The sequence below is a fragment of the Pan troglodytes genome, chromosome 16, assembly GCF_028858775.2.
Source record: "Pan troglodytes isolate AG18354 chromosome 16, NHGRI_mPanTro3-v2.0_pri, whole genome shotgun sequence".
NCBI lineage: Eukaryota > Metazoa > Chordata > Mammalia > Primates > Hominidae > Pan > Pan troglodytes.
The window spans coordinates 64,363,288-64,378,875 of NC_072414.2; the positions used below are offsets into that span (position 1 = coordinate 64,363,288).

The 15,588-nt window shown below is 43.4% G+C and overlaps 1 protein-coding gene across 11 annotated transcripts in view; it reads right to left on the reverse strand.

Moving 5' to 3' along the window:
• The window catches only part of CELF6 (CUGBP Elav-like family member 6), a 91,749-nt gene extending 77,487 nt beyond the window's left edge, over nt 1-14,262 (reverse strand). For 8 of the 11 annotated variants that reach the window (XR_010151783.1, XM_063795248.1, XM_063795243.1 and 5 more), the window contains exon 1: nt 13,488-13,823. Coding sequence is in view for 8 of the 11 variants with exons in the window: in XM_063795248.1 (XP_063651318.1) it covers nt 13,488-13,740 (253 nt within the window). In the remaining 3 variants the exon portion in view is untranslated. Of the gene's footprint in view, nt 1-13,487 lie in introns of all 11 variants that reach the window. The other 3 variants (XM_063795251.1, XM_063795250.1, XM_016927146.3) reach the window with 3 other exon arrangements.
• Nucleotides 14,263-15,588: the final 1,326 nt, after the last annotated feature.

Genomic DNA, 15,588 nt, shown 5'->3' on the forward strand with positions numbered 1-15,588 from the left:
TTTTGGGAAACTTTTCTGTTATTCCCCCCCTCTTTCCTAAGAAACCCTCCTATGTGATCATGCAGCCATGTATACATACATTTTTCAAAACACTTATCTTAAGATATGCTGTTTATTTGTCTATCTTCTCACCTAGGTTGTGAGTTCCTCAACAGGAGGGACCAATCTCAGTGTCTTTGTATTCCCAGTGCCTGACACACAGCAGTCATTCAGTACATGTTTGCTGAAAAAATGAATGATGTTGGAATTCAAAAAATGCATATTTTATGATTGTGCTATGTGATAATCGGCATAAATAGCAAGTAGTTAATGTAGAGATGACTTTTATATCCCCAAACCTAGTATTTCTGCAATCCTGAGACCGGGGTGGGCGATGCTAAGAAGACACCCAGACTTACACAAAGTGCCTTTTCAGACACTGCTCTGAAGACCTCTGGATCCATAAATTCTAAGATTTAGGTCTTTCCACTTCTCTGAGAGGAAGAACTCGTTGCTGTATTAGGGTCACTAATAACTATTAGGGTAACCTGGAAACTATCAATCTTTACCTCAGTGCACAATAGCCTTTCCCTCTACCACCCCTGTTCCCTCCTGAATCAAAACACTTCCATCGTATCAATGTGTTTGATTCACAGAATCCCAGCACTATGGAAAAAAAACACATTGGTTTCAGTTATAAAGTGGTACCTGATTTTGCTTCTGGATTGAAAACTAAGAAAGGCAACCCAGACTTTGCCACCTTCCCACTCTTTAATGTCTACTCTGCCCCCATATCCCCTGGTACCCTCCTAGGCTGGTGCCAAAGTTTGTTCCCATGCCCACTTTCTTCTCTTCCCCCTCCCACCTTTATATACATCATATCCAGGTTTCATCTCCCCCATATTCTGCCTAATAAAAGCCCGTTATATCATTCATTTCCCACTCATTTCTTCATTCCAACCAAGATATATTGTGCATTTAATGTGCATCAGGAACTGTGCTAGGTGCTGGGGCAGTTAAAAAGAAAAACAAGCCCTGGTCCCTGCCCTTGAGGAGATCACAGTCTAGCAGGAGAGATGAACACAAACAATAATTACAAACATTGTGATAAGGGCTATGGTAGATTTAATAGCCACGTCCAGGAAAGGTGGAAGGCTTGACGTTGAAGGGGACCTCTGAGTGGGATCTTGAACCCTGAATTGGTGTTCACCAAGCTACCAAGAGGAGAAAAGGTATTCCAAGCCTGGGAAGTGAATTGGTGTGGCTAGGAGAGAAGTCAAGGCCAACCTTGTCAAACTTCTTATCCCAGTAAAGTGGGAGTCTGTGAAGCCAACTGCCCTGAGCTGGGGCCTTCTCCTTAGTGCTGCTGAATTCAGTCTAGATCATGGTACCTCCTCCTGTAAGTTCCAAGATTCTTCACCCTCCACAGACTATTAATACCTACTTGGAAGTACCACTCTCTCCAGCCCACAGATGAATCCTGAATGTTCTTCCTTCCTCTCATTCCTATCCCATATTTTTTGGGTAAAAGTTGTACCCATCTTTTTTTGGGAAAAGCTGTAGTTAAAAATTTTCTATTTTCCCCTACTTTTAAAACTGATCTGTCCCTCCCAACCCTATCCCCACTGGAAAGAGAACATCTCCCTAAAATTCTAGATCTCAAGGGATAACTTTAGTTATAACATTTTGCACAATTTTCCAATTTTTTTGTAAATACATAAATTTATTAATTTTTAAAATAAAAATGGGCCCAGGCTAGGTGGCTCATACCTGCAACCCCAGCACTTTGGGAGGCTGAGGCGGGTGGATCACTTGAGTTCAAGAGTTCGAGCCCAGCGAACCAGTTCAAGGTTCGCCAGTCAACATGGCGAAACCTTGTCTCTACTAAAAATACAAAAATTAGCTGGGCGTGGTAGCAGGCGCCTGTAAACCCAGCTACTTGGGAGGCTGCGGCAGGAGAATCACTTGAACCTGGGAGGTGGCAGCTGCAGTGAGCCAAGCGACCACGCCACTGCACTCTAGCCTTGGTGACAGAGCGAGACTGTCTCAAAAAAACCCCAAAACAAAAAACAAAAACAGAAAAAAAAAATGGGATCCTAATACTATTAGTTTGTAACATTTTTCCCCTTACCAAAATGAGCTGTATGTCTGTTAATGTCAATATATATAGATCTACATCCTTCTTGTAAATGTTGAATATAATTCCAATGATGAGATATACATTAACTTACCTAACTTCTCTTCTGTTTGTAGACATTCGGTAATGTTTCTAAGTTTTTAGTATTATAAACAACGCTCTAGTAAACAAATATTCATATATATGTATATAAGCAATTGTGAAAGATATCTGTAGGATAAATTCTTGGAGGTGGAAATGCTAGGCCACAGGTAAGAAAAGTTTTGGTTTTGATACTGCCAAATTCCTCTTCCAAGTTACTGTACTGACTTACACCCAAATCCACATATATGGGCCCATCTCTCCACATCTTTCCAACACTAGAACATCTCAATTCTTTTTCACCATTGCCAGCTGGATTAAAAAAAACACATACATTGTTTCAATTTCAATTTGTATTTCTTTTTAAGTTTTAATTCTTTTTTTTTTTTTTTTTTTTTTAGAGACAGGGTCTTGCTCTGTCACCCAGGCTGGAGTGCAGTGGCACAATCATAGCTCACTGCAGCCTCAACCTCCTAGGCTCAAGTGATCCTCCTGCCTCAGCCTCCCAAACAGCTAAGACTACAGGCGTGCACCAGCATGTCAGGCTAATTTTTATTTTTATTTTTTGTAGAGACAGGGTCTCACTATGCTGCCCAGGCTGGTCTTGAACTCTTGGCCTCAAGCATTTCTTTGCATTTACTAGCCAAATTTTTTTTACTCTTTTTTTTGAGATGGAGTCTCGCTCTGTCGCCCAGGCTGGAGTGCAATGGCGCGATCTCGGCTCACCGCAAACTCCGCCTCCCAGGTTCATGCCATTCTCCTGCCTCAGCCTCCTGAGTAGCTGGGACCACAGGCGCACGCCACCGTGCCCGGCTAATTTTTTTTTATTATTATTATTTTTAGTAGAGACGATGTTTCACCATGTTAGCCAGGATGGTCTAGATCTCCTGACCTCATGATCCACCCGCCTTGGCCTCCCAAAGTGCTGGGACTACAGGCGTGAGCCACGGCACCCAGCCATTCTTTTTACTTTTTAAAGTTACTTTTCTTTTATTGACTTGTTGCAAATATCTGCCTCATTTTATCCCTTATTTTTTAACCTTATGCTTTCTTTTGCTTTAATTTTTATGTAGTCAAAGCTATGACTCTTTTCCTTTACGGTCTCTTTATTTGCTTACTTAGAAAGGCCTCCTCTACCCCTGAAATTATAATAATAGTTTCCTTCATTTCTGTCTAACACTTCAATGGTCTTTTATCTTCAGATCTTTAATCTCCCTGGAATTTACTTTTGAGTTTGATACGAGGTAAGGATTTATTTTTTTCCCAATTGGATAACCAGTCATCCTTACGTATTTATTGACTAATACATCTTTTCACATTTGATCAGAAATACTTCTTTGATCATATATTAAATTCCCACATATATACACATGCTTGCTTGTCTCTGGAATCTATTTTCTTGGTAATCTTATTGTCAGGGAAATCCGCCACGTCATATCTCTACCATATTTTGTCACTTTGCCCAATATATAACCCCCTTTGCTCACTTCTGGTCCTGCACTTCTATTTTTATACATGTTGCTTCCTCTTCTCCACCAGACCACCTGTGTACTACATATCATTCACCTTGTAAACCCTCTGAGATCTTGTTGTGTAGTTACTTAATTACTCAGCCTCTTCTACTTCCTCCCTAACTGAAGCCTGGCTCTCCCCAGGAATGCCACACACCACTTCCCCTACAACATGCTCTGAGAGGCAGCCACTTCCCACATCATAGGGTTGAGATATGGGGCTGCTTCTGGGTCATCCATTCCACCACCACTAAGTAATAAAACACCTTTCTTCTGTGGTTCATGTCATCCAGCTGTTAAATCTTCAGCTCTCCTTGTTACAACACTCTGTAGCTTCCTGATCACTTCTTTATTCACTTAATTTTTTTTTTTTTTTTGAGATGGAGTCCTCCTCTGTTGCCCAGGCTGGGGTGCAGTGGCGCGATCTCAGCTCACTGCAATCTCCGCCTCCCAGGCTCAAGTGATCCTCCTACCTCAGCCTCCTAAGTAGCTGGGATTACAGGTGTGCACCACCACACCTGGCTAATTTTTCTATTTTTACAAATTAGACGGGGTTTCACCACATTAGCCAAGCTGGTCTCGAACTCCTGACCTCAAGTGATCCCACAGCCTCAGCCTCCCAAAGTGCTGGGATTACAGGTGTGAGCCACCACGCCCAACCTTATTTACTTAATACTTTGGATCCTGTTGCCCAGTATTCCTCTCCACCCCAAGGCTGGCTATTATCCTAGATGATTTTCACACCCAAGAGGAAGAACTAACCCATGTTCTGGCTTAGCAGTCATCCAACAACATCCTTCTCCTCCTCCTCAACCACCCTCCTGTGGTTGCCTTTTGGACCTTCTTCTCCTCAGAAGTGTTCAAACTCATTCTCCCAAGCTCTAGTACTACATAGCTAACTGTTTGCTAGATACCTCATAGTCAACACGTCAAAATCAAATTTACTTTTCATGATTCTCACTCTACCTCTCAACCTCTTAATTTCACTGGGTTTTTTTTGTTTTGTTTTTTGAGATGGAGTTTCACTTCTGTTGCCCAGGCTGGAGTGCAGTGGCGCACTCTCGGCTCACTGCAACCTCCACCTCCTGGATTCAAGCGATTCTGCTGCCTCAGCCTCCAGAGTAGCTGGGATTACAGGAATGCGCCACTATGCCCAGCTAATTTTGTATTTTCAGTAGAGATGGGGTTTCTCCATGTTGGTCAGACTGGTCTCGAACTCTCGACCTCAGGTAATCCACCTGCCTCAGCCTCCCAAAGTGCTGGGATTACAGGTGTGAGCCACCACGACCGCCAATTTAGCTCTTTTTACTCCTTCCCTTCCTCTCCTACTATTTTCCCTATCTTTGTTAATGGCAGCACAAGTGAATGAGAGCCAACATTCAAACTGCTAAGTCAGAAATCTGGGAGTCATCCTCAGCACCCTTTCCCTCCAACCTAACTCCCACTTCCAAGCAGCCACCTCCTAAATCTCTCTTCAGTCTTTCTAGTTTTCTCTGTCCTTACAGCCATCAACCCAACTTCAGCCACTACTCTCTCTTATCTAGACCACTGTTGGCAGCCTTTTAACTGGGTTTCCTGCCTCTAATCCCACTCTACAGCAAGCCCCAATGTAGCCAGAGTTTAGTCACATCACTTATCCTGTTGACTGGACTTTACTGGCCTTCTTTGACCTTAGGATAAAGCTCCATTCCTTACCAGGGCTTATTAGGCCATTTCATGACCTTTCCATCTATCACCTCTTTAGCTTCAGAACTTGCTGATCCACCCTAGAGTTGTGTACTTCAGCTAGACACCTTGAGTTCCTTGAATATGGCATGAAGGCTTCTCGCCTGTAGGCCTTTTCCACGCGCAGTTCTTTCTATGCGGAATACTATCTTCACCCCCACTAACTTCTACTTTTAGATCTCCTTCAACAGCTCTCTAGGAAAGCCTTTTCAATGTGCACTTTCTCCTTTTCCCCCCACACACTTAGGTCAGGTGTTCCTCTTCTGCACTCCCAAAGTACCTTGTGCTTCAGTTATCATAGAAAAATATCACACTCTGTCTGTATCCCCACTTCCAGAAACTGTAAATTCTTTAAGGACGGGAAAGTTCAATTTAATATTCCTTGGACCTAGTACTATTGACAATTAAAGTTACTTAATAAATACTACCTGTACTAAGAATAGATGGGAGGAAGGAAGAAATGCTACTGGAATCTGGTAACAATGGGCCAGGGATCAAAATATTCATAACCTGAGTGCTTATGAGTAACTAGATGTTAGAAGTTACTACCTATTTGAAGTAATTAACACTAAGATGTGATTAGAGCTTAATCCTGCCAGAGGCCAGTAGTTTTCCAAATTGCTAACTGGATTGACAAAGACGTGTATGAGTATACTACAAGACTGTACAGTGACAAAAGCAAAATTTATGCATGACTGGAATTTCTGCTCCATCCCTACAAGCTGTGTAACCCTGGGCATGTTACTTAGCCTCTATGTCTCCATTCTCAAAGATTGGGATAACACTGACCTCACAGAGCTGTTTATGAAGATTAAAGGGCAATAACATACATCAAGTGCCAGACAATAAATGCTAGTTTCCTTCCGTGTTCTACTTCCCTTTTCCCAATAAGACAGTTTTGCCCCAGCAAACCTCGACTCTCTCATTTGGCCAGAGGAGTCCTGGGGCAGGGTCTCCTATGGCAAAGCCACACTCTAGGAGCAGCTTCCCTGAAGGGTTTTTCATGAGCCTCTTATAGGAGACTGAAGGCTTCACTACTGTGAGATGCCATTCTGTATATGAACAGGCTGACACTTCAAAATACAAGAGGGACATGGCCTTAGAACTCTGAATCTCCCCCAACCTAGGACTGCAGCTCCAGGCAAAACAACAAAGCCACTAATGTGGAATCCTAGTTACAACAAGGACAAGGTTGAACAAACAGTACAATAGTTAAACTTTTCATGCATAACAGTGTATCTAGTAAGGCATCTCTCTTACCCCCTCAATCCCAAGAGCTTTACAAAAGAAGGGGAAAGCTGCTTAATGACAGCTGACAAACACCCATACGTCCTGCATTTTTGAGTATACGCTTCCACAGAAAGGAGCTCTACACCACACCCAAGCCTAACCAGCCTCAAGATGTGGACACAACAATAGCATACAGCAGTTGGCTGGGGATCAGGGCTGAGTGTGTGGCCAGGAAGCTTAAGCAAATGCCACAGCTTGAAACAGGAACAAAGGACAAGAAGAGAGAAGACTCAAGTTCCTGACCCAATAATGGGTTTTATTCATTACAGCCAGGAATACAGAAGAAAATATAATCCATTTCTGTATTACAATGGACTGTAAACATGTAAACCTTGAGACAGCTCACACCACAGAAAACTCTTCACACATACACCTCTCTGACCCCTACAGACCCAACCTCCTTTCTTCAGCTGACTTTGTTGTCAGTGGCTCCAAAAAGGTCATGGAACCTCTTGAGGATGATGCAAATTGACTCTATTTTATCACTTATTTTCAGGACCAGTAGAAGAAATTTAGGAAACTGCAGAAACATAAGAGTGATCCCTTTCTTTTGTTTTTGTTTCTAGGTTTTTGTTTGTTTGTTTGTTTTTTTGAGACAAGGTCTGGCTCTGTTGTCCAGGCTGGAGTGCAATGACACGATCTCGGCTAACTGCAACGTCCACCTCCTGAGCTCAAGCCATCCTCCCACCTCAGCCTCCGGAGTAGCTGGGACTATAGGCATGAGACACCATGCCCAGCTTTATTTCTTAAAAGAAGTACTGGTAAGGCAGTAAAACTCCTTTCCCTCTATATAACAACAGGAAAGGGATTGAGGCTTATGCCTTGAACAGGCTAAGAAACAGACAACATGCCCTAGCATGAGACGGTTAAAAACAAACAACAACAAAACGACAAGGTATCCATTGTCAAAAACCTTCCAATGCTATGCTTCTCGCTCCTGTTTGGAGGTAAGGAACTGGGGTAGAAGGAAATGGAAGGAAAGGCATCTCTGGGGCTTGGACTTTTAATTTTTATTGTTTTATTTTTAAAATCACCAAGTTCTTCCCACTATTATACCCTCCCTCAAAGACTGAAAAAACATTCATAACTATTTTCTTGTTATCCTCGGAAATGTCTGGAAGGCAGGCAGAGTTAAAAAAAAAAAAAAGAAGGAAGTAGCAGCAACAGCTTGGAAATTAGGCAATTAGTCTGAAGGCACAGAGTTAAGGGGTTAATAAACACTTTCTCAGCTGACTCCTGAATGAATCATGTTCCACATCCTGAGTCCTCCAATGTATACTGTGTTCAAACAGAATATCCAAAGCAGGGGAACACCTACAGCTCACAGAAATAAAACTCAAATTTTTCATAAACCAGGCCCAGGCTACCCACATACACCTTGATCAAGTTTAGCTTCTTGGACTCAGTACTATACAGGGATACTAGAAAAGTATCATGCTTTAGGTAATAAATGGTGGCTCACACCTGTAATCTCAGCACTCGGGGAGGCCGAGACAAGAGGATCGCTTGAAGCCAGGGGTTCAAGACCAGCCTGGGCAACACAGTAAGACCCCCATCTCTACAAAATGCAAAAAATAAAAAAATTAGCTGGGTGCGGTGGCATGCGTCTGTAGTCCTAGCTACTCATGAGTGAGGCGGGAAGACTGCTTGAGTCCTGGAGTTCGAGGTTGCTGTAAGCCGTGATCACACCACTGCACTCCAGTCTGAATGACAGAGAAAGACCTGTTTCTTAAAAAAAAAAGAAAAAAAAAAAGAAAGAAAAGAAAAGAAAAAAACAGGGCTGTGAGAAGAGAGGCTGGTGGAAGACTGCAGGCCAAGCTAATCTAGGCCCTGGGATTCAAAATGAAATAAGACACTTATTTTGCCCTTCAACTAAAAACTGTGCTTCTGCCATCACCTTCTTTCTAAAGACAATTTATTCATCACTGTATTTCTCCTATGTATCCCTCGTTCTCCAGAAACCCCTTCATGAGAAAAAGTAATTCTACTACAAAACCTTCTTCCCGTGTTGTTTTCTTCCTCTTTGCTTTTAAAACAATAAACTTAGTGGCAACCATCTTTGGCAGGAATATGCCTTGTCTTTGCCGTGGGAAAGGTTAAAGTATAGTTAGCCGCTAGCCCAATTAAAGTGGAGAGAACTAATCGGCCTTATTCTTTCTCCCCAGCCCAGCTGCTTGACCTTATCTGTTTCCCTCCTAGATGCAATCCCAATGCATCTCTCACTGCATGCTGAGTTAAGAGCAGCACAAGTTGGGATCACACAATAAGCAGCATAGTGTGATTATCCTTAGCCTGGAATCACACACTTACACTCCAAATTAGTAACCTGAAAGGAAAGGTAATCCTCAATGAAAACCTGCAAATCATATCTTTTTGATGATCTTCTCAGACCTGTAATCCCAACACTTTGGGTGGCTGAAGCAGGCAGAGTGGTTGAGCCCAGGGGTTCGAGACCAGCTGGGGCAACATGGTGGTACTCCATCTCTACGAAAATTAGCTATGCACCTGTAGTCCCAGCTACTCAAGAGGCTGAGATGGGAGGACAGCTTGAGCCTCGGAGGTCGAGGCTGCAGTGAGCTGTGTTTGTGCCACTGCACTCCAGACTTGGTGACAGAATAAGACCCTGTCTCTAAAAGAAAAACAAAAAAAAACAAAAGAAAACAAAACCCAAACCCATAAAGCCTTCTTACAAACGTTTACACAAAGTAGCTCTTTAACGTTAATATATTTTACAAATAATTACTACATATCTACAACGTTCCAGATACAGAAGAAATGGCCAAAGAAGGTATTTTAGGAGATCCAGATTATAATGAACTATGCCATTTATTAATTTAGTCACTTCTTTAATATCTGAGGATGAGCAAATCAAATACTGATAATGGCTGCAGAAGGACACAGGTTCTTATATAATAATCTTACTTCCATTCCAGAATAAAAGGGCTGGAGAAGGGGGGCAGGATTATTCTGTTGAAGGACAATGGCATCCTCAGCAACTCATAGGGATGTGCAGGTGAACATCAGACCAGGATGGGAACCTTATAATATCTATGATATACTATGGCTTCTATCAACCAGTTTCAGGAAAAGCAAAGAAGAATGCAGTCATGGCCAGGCGCAGTGGCTCACACCTGTAATCTCGAGGTGGGCAGATCACATGAGGCCAGGAGTTCGAGACCAGTCTGGCCAACGTGGTGAAACCCCATCGCTACTAAACCCTGTCTCTACTAAAAAATAAAAAATTAGCCAGGCATGGTGGTGGGTGCCTGAATTCCCAGCTACTTGGGAGGCTGAGACAGGATAATCACTTGAACCCAGGAGGTGGAGGTTGCAGTGAGTCAAAATCACGCCACTGCATTCCAGCCTGGGCAACAGAGCAAGACTCCATCTCAAAAAAAAAAAAAAAAAATGCAGTCTAATGGGAGAATTAGACTTAGCCACTTTACTTGGAAAAATTTGGACTTTATCAGCTCCATCAAGCACCATGCTCCACACCATGCTTATTAAATGTCTGGAGCAACATTAGATGGGTGCCATTCCAAATTCCAAATAATCACATCTTTGCTTTGCAAACAGGATGTGGCTTAATAATCAAACAGGGAACTAGATTCATTCAAGTATCTAGTTCCTAAAATAAGTCTATTTAACAGGTTCAACAACATGCAACACACACCCTCCAATTGGTAGAAACATCTCTCAATGACAAAGAAAGGTGGCAAATACTAAACACCTTCACAGACCATTTAGCAACTGGTGGGACTAACCCTTGAGGGTGAATTCAAAATAGAACTGAACCTCAATACCAGACTTGTTTTTCAGAAAAGGGAGTATGAATTCTTAGTTTCAGGTTCAGACAAAAACCAGAAGTTGTATTGCATTAGGAAAAACACTGGGCTGGTCAGGTGGCTCATTCCACCCTGTAATCCCAGGACTTTGGTAGGCCAAGGCAGGGGGATCACTTGAGCTCAGGAATTGGAGACCAGCTTGGGCAACATGGCGAAACCCCATCTACAGAAAATACAAAAATTAGCCAGGTGTGGTTGCATGCTCCTGTGGTTCCAGCTACTCAGGAGGCTGAGGTGGGAGAATTGCTTGAGACCGGGAGGCAGAGGTTGCAGTGAGCCAAGATTGTGCCACTGAACTCCAGCCTAGGTGACTAAGCAAGATTCTGTCTCAAAAAAACAAAAACAAACAAACAAACAAAACCTACTGGCCCAGAGCCTACAAATAAGTTGTTTGGAGGAAGAGGATGAAAATCTGTTAGTTAAGATTTAACCTGCATATGTTGCCTTCTTTACTAAAATCAGACTCATAAAGAAATGTATTCTGGCTTCAGCCTTGTTGGTATTGCTCTACCTCTATTTGTTTCCCATGCTATTGCTTCATCCTTGTTTCTGCAGAACTAGGATTTTAGCTCAAAGTCACCTAAAAGCCTCCACAGGAAACTACATTCCAAAGGGAAGACTCCATGGGAAGAACAATAGAGAAAGAAGTTACTTTTAAGTCTTTGGTAATGTTCACCCAACCCAGTCTTCATTTTCTCTCAATGGACAAGAACCCTCAACTAATAAAGCTAATGAACTTACAGGAAGGTAATATATGGAAATAAACATCTTACTGAATTTATCTGGCTCTAAATCTCTTTTGTTAGGGAATTTATAGTATTCCATTATCTTACAATCTCTCCATTTCTATCTACTTGATTAAACTATGGTGCTATAGCAATGGAGGTGAAGGCCTAATTTAGAAGTACAGGAATTAGGTATGGTGCCGTGGCTCATGCCTGTAATCTCAGCACTTTGGGAGGCTGAGGCGGGTGGATCACTTGAGGCCAGGAGTTTGAGACCAGCCTGGCCAACATGGTGAAACCCCATCTCTACTAAAAATACAAAAATTAGCTGGGCGTGGTGGCAAGCACGTGTAGTCCCACCTACTTGGGAGGCTGAGGCAGGAGAATCGCTTGAACCCAGGAGGCGGAGGTTGCAGTGAGCCAAGATCGTATCACTGCACTCAGCCTCAGTGTAGGCTGAGTGATAAAGCGAGACTCCGTCTCAAAAAAAAAAAAAAAAAAGGAAAGGAATTATTCTCATGTATACAATAGTAGTAAACAACCTATAAAGCTTTTGAGCATCTTATAATTCACTGTGTACCTCTGTTTCATATTTTCGCAATTGAACTATAGAGCCTAGGCCTGGGTCTTAAGACTTTTCTTGTAACCTTCAGAGTGCCCAGCACTGGGATTGACATATACCAGTTAGACGGATTTTTTTTTTCCATAAACCAGGCTTAAACTCTTCTAAACCAAAATCAACATATTCTGAGTGCCAATCTTGGGTAAGGCACTCTATTATTTGTCATGAAGGATTCAGAGGAAAATGTGATCTACCACACTCAACAGCAGGCCTCTTATCCTCTCCAGCTTAATGCATTTTACCAGTTAAGGACTACCCTGATGCTGAGATTGTGTTTCTTTCCCTAAATCAAATGTCACTCTCTAAGGGTCATCTGTATAATTAAATGCTTTTAATTCTATATATCAAATGATAACTTTTGTGAAACTAATTTAAACACACTTGAAACATCATATAAAATGATATTACTACAAGACTTAACCGTAAATGTGGCTCCCACCCCCATAACATCTATACAATATAACCAAAGAGCTAGATTCCAGATTATCAAGAAACTTCTAAATTTTGAACCCATGCAGCAGAATTGTATTCCTTTACATTGGTGGCTCGACTTATAAATGTGCTGTGGAATAATTATCCTCAAATACAATTTTCAGTACTGATTACATAGCTGCCTAAAAGAAAACTGTTAGCCCCTTCCATTTTATGTGAAACCAATGTCTAAAGTGCTCTTGACTCTTCAACCCCACATTTTCCCCACCCTCATCCCTCCTCAATCCCCAGCCCCCACTCATCACATCCACTAGACCTGAACTTTGAACTCAATCATAATTCTTTGTGCCTCTGCTCAAGCCCTTCTTCCTGCCTGGAATACCCTCTTTTCAGTCCCGGCTAATTACATCTACCATCCCATTCCAAGTGGCCGCTGGAAACTCACTTCCTTATGTTCTATGATTTCTTTCACAATTTACACTTTTTTTGTTTTGTTTTGTTTTGTTTGGGGGGGGTGTTGTTTTTCTGAGAGAGAGTCTTGCTCTGTTGCCCAGGCTGGAGTGCAGTGGCGCGATCTCAGCTCACCACAACCTCCACCTCATGGATTCAACCGATTCTCCTGCCTCAGCATCCCGAGTAGCTGGGACTACAGGCGCGCGCCGCCACGCCTGGCTAATTTTTTGTGTTTTTGGTAGAGACGGGGTTTCACTATGTTGGCCAGGCTGGTCTCGAACTCCTGACCTCGTGATCCGCCCGCCAAACATTCTATGTGCCAGAAACTTGTATGTAACTTTGCATAGTTCTTGTATTATGTCTCCCCAATTTTGAGTGTTTTCTCTGGTCTCTACCCAGCCCTTGCTCACAGTCTCACTAGGACCCTGGCTAGCTTGAACACGGTCAGAAGGATCACCTTAGATTTCTGCTGGCACAGTATTTTCCATAAATTAATCTCCTGATTGAACCGTAGTCCTATAGTAGTTATCTTTGGATGAAAACCTAATACAGCTCGAGGAGGAAGTGGAGTGCCTGTGATCAGAGGGCTGGACAAAAGCCCATAGGGCGTCTCTGGAGCCCTGGGGGAACTGTCCCCAGGCAGGCACTCTCAGGGCCCAGGAACAGGGCGGGACAAGTCCGACTCACCTGTGAGGTAAGGACGGGGCCAAGACCCGGAACCGAAAAGCAGGTCACGATAGCGCTGGAAGGCCTCGTCGAGGACTGAGCAGCCGGGCTGCGCGGCCGAGCTGACATCGTACTGGAATTGAAAGTTGTTCGGGTAAAGGACGTAGCGCTGGTCGGAGGTTTGGATGTTCTGAGGCCAGGGCCAGAGGGCCGTCGCCCGTCCTGCGAACGCTGCCGCCAGCAGCAGCGAAAACCAAAGCCTGGAGCTTGTCATGGCCCGCTGGTCTCCCCTCTCGGAGGGGGCTGGCCACGTGAGACCCTGGTCAGGTGAGCGGCGCCCCCGTGACTTATCGGCGAATCACGTGACCAGAGGCGGCTCTGCGCCTGCGACCCCAGGAGGACCCACACCCTGCCCTTTCACTTCCGGCCTGGACCTGAGGCTCCTGCTGCGTGCAGCGGATTGTGCCGGGCGTCGGCAACTGCTCGGCTCGCCAGACGGCTCACGGGCCCAGTAGAGCAGTAAATAACCGGCCACCCCTGCGGCCGTGCCGGCCGTGATGGAACTAGACAGCTCACCCGACTCGAGAAGAACGGGATGGGGAGGCGAGGACGCAGGGCGACCTGGAGAAGAAAGTTTCCCAGATGGCTCTAGGGTGAATCTTGAATGTTGTGATGCAGCTCGCTAGGCCTACGGGGAGGTAAAGGACTTGCCAGGCTGAAGTAACTTCAGAAGCAGAAAAACGGAGGATTAAAACCACAAGTCGTTGTGATGTGAAATTTCGTGGGGCAAGAAAGGGCCGGAAGTAGGTAGTCTGCACGGCTCTGCTAGAGAGAGGATCACAAGATCACACAAATGTGATCTACTTATGACTGGAAAAAATGTGTACTTTCAGAGCCAGCTTGAGGCATTCCATTGCCTCCAATATGAGCTCTTCCCTTCAAGATTGACTATAAATCTCTTAGTTACAACTCACATCCCCTTTCCCCAGACAAAACCCCACATAGCCCGGTGTGTATTTACTGAAAGCAGTAAGATATTGCTGGGGCTTTGGGTGCAAGATGGAGAGTGCTCAGAGATAATGACAGGGGCCTGGTCCTGCAGGGCCTTACGTAGAAAGTCGAGGAATTTATTCTCTGAGCAATTGAAAATCATCCCGAAAGATCTGCATTTTAGAAATACCATGTTGAGTAGTTGCATAAGAAACCAGTTAGGAGGCCCCTTTTTATTGGAGGTAGAGAATAATGAGAGACTGAACTACAGAAGTGGGGAAGGAAGACAGCTGTAGATCCAAGAAATAGTGAGTATCCGGAAGAGAGGCTTGAGAAGTGATCAAGGAGAATTCCACAGTTATCAGAGACCCTGTCTTCCTTGTTCACCACTATATTACCAGAACATAATACAAATAATGCTATTGTTATTGGGTGGCATTATTTGGTTAGTAGGTACTTTTTAAAATTTTTAAATTTAATTTTAGTATTAAAATACATGTAAAGATCAGGAAAATGAACTTTTAAAAATAAAGGGCTTTCACTGGGCATGATAACACATCCCTGTAGTCCCAGCTACTCCCAGCTATTCAGGAGGCTGAGGCGGCAGGATCACTTGAACCAAGGAGTTCAAGTTTAGCCTGGGCAGTATAGTGAAACCCTTTCTCAAAAACAAATAAAGGGCTACTGAAATAATGATAATTTATATTCAGGTCGTAGGTACCTAATTACTAGTTACACATACTTGGCTTTGATGGGAAATCAAAGAAACATTCTGACAATACAGAGATTCATCAAGCAATTTGTCTTTGAAAGTTGATTATTCAAAAACAGCTTGTAGCAAAAGAAGCAGAAATTAGATCCCACAGTCATCAAGTTTCAGATCCTAAGGCTTGCATTCTTACACCAATTTCTTCTTTGCTTAAATCTTAATTTTCATCAGCATTAATTAAGTGTCTGGGTACTCTGCCAGTCAGGAGAGATGTTACCAAAGGTACAGGATTTGAGAAGTATTGTCAGAAGAGCCAAGTTCATAATCAGGCCCACAGGATCAATAATTTGGGGGAGTGTTTAGAGCAGTTCCAAAGATGAGAGCAGTAGATCAAAGTAGAATTTCAGGACTGAGCACATGCCA